The 4,943-nt window shown below is 36.5% G+C and overlaps 1 protein-coding gene across 1 annotated transcript in view; it reads right to left on the minus strand.

The window, feature by feature from the left end:
• lcmt1 (leucine carboxyl methyltransferase 1) overlaps positions 1 to 4,943 on the minus strand; it is a gene marked incomplete at its 5' end in the record, with an annotated part of 9,883 nt that overhangs the window by 2,834 nt on the left and 2,106 nt on the right. The window contains 7 exon segments of the mRNA XM_014019268.1: positions 540 to 631; positions 710 to 811; positions 966 to 1,086; positions 2,655 to 2,757; positions 2,839 to 2,900; positions 3,931 to 4,007; positions 4,111 to 4,232. Coding sequence (XP_013874722.1) covers positions 540 to 631; positions 710 to 811; positions 966 to 1,086; positions 2,655 to 2,757; positions 2,839 to 2,900; positions 3,931 to 4,007; positions 4,111 to 4,232 — 679 coding nt within the window.

Consider the following 4,943-nt stretch of genomic DNA (forward strand, 5'->3'; position numbering starts at 1 on the left):
GTCCAAGATTAACCTTCAGGGTGGATATAGCTCGCTCACACCAAGGACCTGTCCAATGTCATCATTTACCCAGAATGCTTTGTCTGCAAATAAAATGTCCCCATCCGTGTAATATATTTTTAAAGTTTAAGTTTAAAAATTATAAAAATTTAACATCCTACAGTATTTTTATAGTCTTTATTTTACAGTTAAAATATATGTTTATTAAATAAAGTCTAATGTTAAAACTAATCATGGATCCCTTTAAAGTACTGTTTTTGAGTCCTAAAGACTGTAAATGTAAATATGAAGGACTAGATTCGTAGGAAAAGCAATTGCAAAAGACTATTTCTTCCCAAAGCCTCTAACAAATGCTACAGAAGCCCACTTCAAACTGCTCAGAATGTCCCCTTCAAAATAAAACCAAACAAATATTATATCCTAACATGGTAACTAAAGCTTCTTTTACTACATATATCTCAGGAATTCAAATTGTCCTTAGACCTTTTATCTTGTAATTACAGTCAGACTGTTACTTGGTGAGGTACAGGATGTAGTACCTCGCCACGTCGTCCTGAGGGAGCATACTGTACACCGTCATCATATCCAGAGCATCGGCATGCTCCCAGCCAGTCCTCAGAAAGCGCTCTTTCTGAAAACACCAAACAATAAGGAATACTTTTTTAAAAATAAACAAATCTACGGCATTAAACGAAGAGTTTGAAGTTACCTGGGAGTCTAGAGACTGACAGATCTCAACTCCTGCCAGGGTGCACTGACGTCGCTGCAGGTTCTCGATCATCACCTGACCGAATCGATCACTCATGTTCACCTGAATGTACAGACAGCTTTAGAAATTTAGCACTTTACACTGCATCTGCTGCTTCTTGTTGCTCAAATGAGTTGATCCAAGTTAATGAATCGTTTCACAGAGTGTGCTGAAACGAATCAGAGACCGGCTGCTGTGTTTTCTGAATTTTGTTCACCTGCTCGTAGTTTATGAACATGGCGGTGTGAAACGTTTCTGCGGCCCAGTGAACCAGGTTGGAGGACTGTGAGGGTGTCATGTAGACCAGGACGCACTCTGACAGGAACACTGTTGGCAATCTGTGTTTGAGGAGAACCGCAGACAAACTTTCAAACTCTTTGTGAGAATTCTTCCTAAGCAAATAAGGCAAAAAATAAAAAAAGAGGGTGAAAATCTTCTGCCTGTTAGCTAAATATCTCTTGAACCACAGATTGGATAATTTTTTGTTAAAACCCTTTCTTCAAAGACATATTTAGTGATAATTTACTAAATTAAAGAGTGGCCAAGCATACAGGGAGTCTCTAAGCTGAAAGGTTGTTTGTTGTTTGGAACTTAAAAAAAATATTCTGGGTGTGGTCTGCTCTGAACTCAGACTCCAGATGGCAAATATTACATCTGTACCGCGGTCATCGAGTTGCTCTTACAGAGAGCCTTATCTAAAGTCACTTCAGTCAGAAAACACAGAGATAAGCTACAATTCACCCACCACCAAAAATATGCAGGAAAAAAACAACAACCTGACAACAAACAGCATCACTTATTTCAGTCAAATCAAAACCGACGCCCAAGAAACTTAAATTGGGTGAACACTGAGTCGACATTTCCCCGTTTTCTGTTTTCTTTTGTTTTGTTAATATTGAAACACATTTAACTACTTTTTCCAAACATTCTGCTGTTTTTCATTACCCAAAATGTTCAGCTAATTCAGGAAATGGGTGCTAGTGGTAGTCATAACTTTTTTTTTTATTTTAACTTACCGGTAAGTAAAAATAAAATTTCCCATAAAAACACAGAGAACTCCTTAATCTTTAAAAAATATTGTTTTCTATTAAATCTGCCATTTCTGTCTTCTTGTGCTACTGTAGTTTTTAGCCACCATTCTCCTACTTTTAGTTTAGCTACCATTAGCCTCTAGCTTTTTGATACTTTAACAATATCAATGTTAAGCTAATAATTTACAGCATTTAGTTAGCCGTTCCTTAGTGTTACTTTTAATTTTAAAAAATCATACTTTTAGCCTCTAACCAGCCTTTTGCTACTTTTAGCTATAACATACTTTTATACTACTTTGGCTATTTGCTAGTCATCCCTTTCCTCCCTGTAGCCTTTAGTTAACTTTTGCTGCTTTTAGCCATTAACTAGCATTTTGCTACTTTTGTCTTTTAGGTAGAGCTGTGGTTCTTTTAACTTTAACAACTCAGTTGTAGCTTCTTCAGCTAATTTAAGCAAATTGTTTGGTGTTCATGATGTCTTTCTGCAGAAAATGTAATTTCTATAGTTCAGCGGTTCCCAAAGTTGGGGTCAGGACCCTGTTGTGGGTCCTGAAACATCAAGATGGGGTCTTGAAAAGATTTTCAGAATTAATCACATTTTAAAAGGACTACTAACATTTTTTGCCTCAGTCGTTACAAAAGTGTGTGGTTAGTGTATTTAAAAAGGATAAAATCAGCAACATGAATATTGTTACAATGTTTATTACACATAAATAGTTGAGGGTCCCGGTCTCTGCTACTGCTATTTTGTGGGTCAAAAGCTGAAAAGTTTGAGAACCATTGATCTAGTTTGATTTCAAGAGTGTAACTCCCACCAAGACTATAAGGGAATATTAATAGTAAAAATATATAACATAATAAATGATTGCACATACTCTGGGTTAAGGTGGAACTTTTTTAGTTTTTCATCCAAGCTGGAGATGTCTCTGAGGTCTGCTCCGATGATGCAATAACGATCTGACTCAAGGTTGTGGGCATCTGAATAAAAACAAACAAAATAAAACATTAAAGGGAGAATACACGGTGCAAATAATAACAATGGTCATGGATATTAAGTACCTATCAGTAAGGAGTCTGTTGAGTGCACGTCAATGATAGGTTTGGACAGAGGAGGCCTGGTTCTTATTGAGGGACAAAAAGTCACAATTAAAATAACACATCTGCTAAAAAAATAATATGCAAAAGTGAAGTATTTTTACATACAAACTGTTTCCTAATCTCAAATGTGTTTACATTTATCAATATGTTTGTATAATCAGAATACCAACAATATGGCCTCACAAAAGCCACATGCAGCATGAATCAATTTGCACACATGAGAAAGCATGCAAATAAAGGACTTCTACTTTTTACGATTTCAAATTCGACTTTATGGATTTTTTTTCGATATTTGAGATATTTTTGACGTTCAAGTTCAAAACTTTACTGCAAATCTACAGTAGAAAAAAGAAAGAAAGCGAGGAACAATACTTCTGTAAAAAGTAAGTTTCCTGTTTTTGTAACAAGTTCTTGTTCTTAGTAACAGAGTTTAAGGCAACACTAAGTTTAGTTTGTTTAATCCAGAGTGAAACAGAAAAATAAGCACATCAGAGAGACTACCTCGTGTGATAAATCTTAAACTTTATGTGCAACTTATGGCAAATGAACATTTACAGAGCACATTTAAACTTAGAGCTTTACAATGTGAGCAAAACTATCTTTTATATAAAATAATTTTTATAACTTTAGTTCTTTGAATAAATCTATTTAGACATACAAATTTCTCTACTTTAGAAAATTAAACATTAGAAAATTGAAAACACTTAAGGTAAACTCCATATGTTTGCACATTTTTAAGACCATGTAGAAACTCTGAATGTATAATTTAAAAAACGGATCATCACTTTTGAACAACTCCACACTGTGATGCTGAATTGGCTCGCCTAAGGCTTTGGCTCCCCCTACAGACCATTCCTTAATGTTACAACTCCAAAGCTAGAAGGTCATTTTGTTGTTTTATGCAAAGTTTTACCCTTTTTTATGGGTCTACAATGATGACAATCACATTAAAAATAGTGTTTCCTTCAAAACTATGCAAACATAGGAACACACTTCAGTAACTACATTTGTTGCCCTGATGGAGCATCATTCATCCTTGTGCACAAATCTTACTTTATATAGTGTATTTTCTTGGCAACAACGGCTGGAAAGTCAACTTCAAATAACTTCTGTGGCAGGAGGTTTTCATCCTGTTCCACACACATGAAATGAGACAAGTCCAGTTCTCAGAGTAAGTTATTAGGAATCATATTTACAGCATAACAAAAACTGGTGAGCAACACCTTTGCAAACCTTTAATCTCCAAAACGTGGTGTCCAGCCCGGCCCCCAAGTTGATCACTTGGCACCGACAGTCTGTTTTCTTTATAAATGCGTCAAGAAGAAGGTTCACTCCTTTAACTCGAGCGTAGTAACCTGTTAAAACAGAGAAGCGGACATGAAATAAAGACAACACATCGGGGGTTCACTGAGCAGCACTGCTTCTCCCGCACAAGTCTGGCGCTATAAATAAGTCTTGTTTGGAAACTGTGATCCACACAATTTATATAAACATTTTGGGGGATGGGGGATAGTGATATGGATGGTGAGGTGGAGAATTGAAACGATGTGTAAATCAAACGTGTCAATTTCTCCGGTTTTGTTTGATAACACAAATCATAAACGAAGTAGGATGAAACCAGAAGAGGACAAATGTTGCAGACAGCTCAGTGTAGTTTTATTTTGTTTTAATAATAGCTTTATGAGTCATTGTGATAAATTGATTTAATCGATTAATTTGAATTTGCCATTTATAAAGATTTAATTTAGGGAAAACTGGGATTTTTCCCCCACCAGAGCACTCTTTAGGACTTCTGTAGTTCAGAGGTCACCCCACATGTCCCTCAAGATGCTCGGTACACAACATGACAATATGGCAGCTAGCAAAGAAGGGGAACCCCTTCTAATGCTCACTTTATTTCTAAGCCTGAGTTTCATCCCCTTACAGCGACAGCTCTTGTCTCCAGTTTCTCATTCTCATGACCACATGTGAGTGTTAGAGCATACACTCACCGGCCACTTTATTAGGTACACCACGCTAGTAACGGGTTGGACCCCCGTTTGCCTTCAGAACTGCCTCAATTCTTC

This window comes from Austrofundulus limnaeus, unplaced genomic scaffold (assembly GCF_001266775.1).
Source record: "Austrofundulus limnaeus strain Quisiro unplaced genomic scaffold, Austrofundulus_limnaeus-1.0 Scaffold215, whole genome shotgun sequence".
In the NCBI taxonomy this organism is placed as follows: Eukaryota; Metazoa; Chordata; class Actinopteri; order Cyprinodontiformes; family Rivulidae; genus Austrofundulus; species Austrofundulus limnaeus.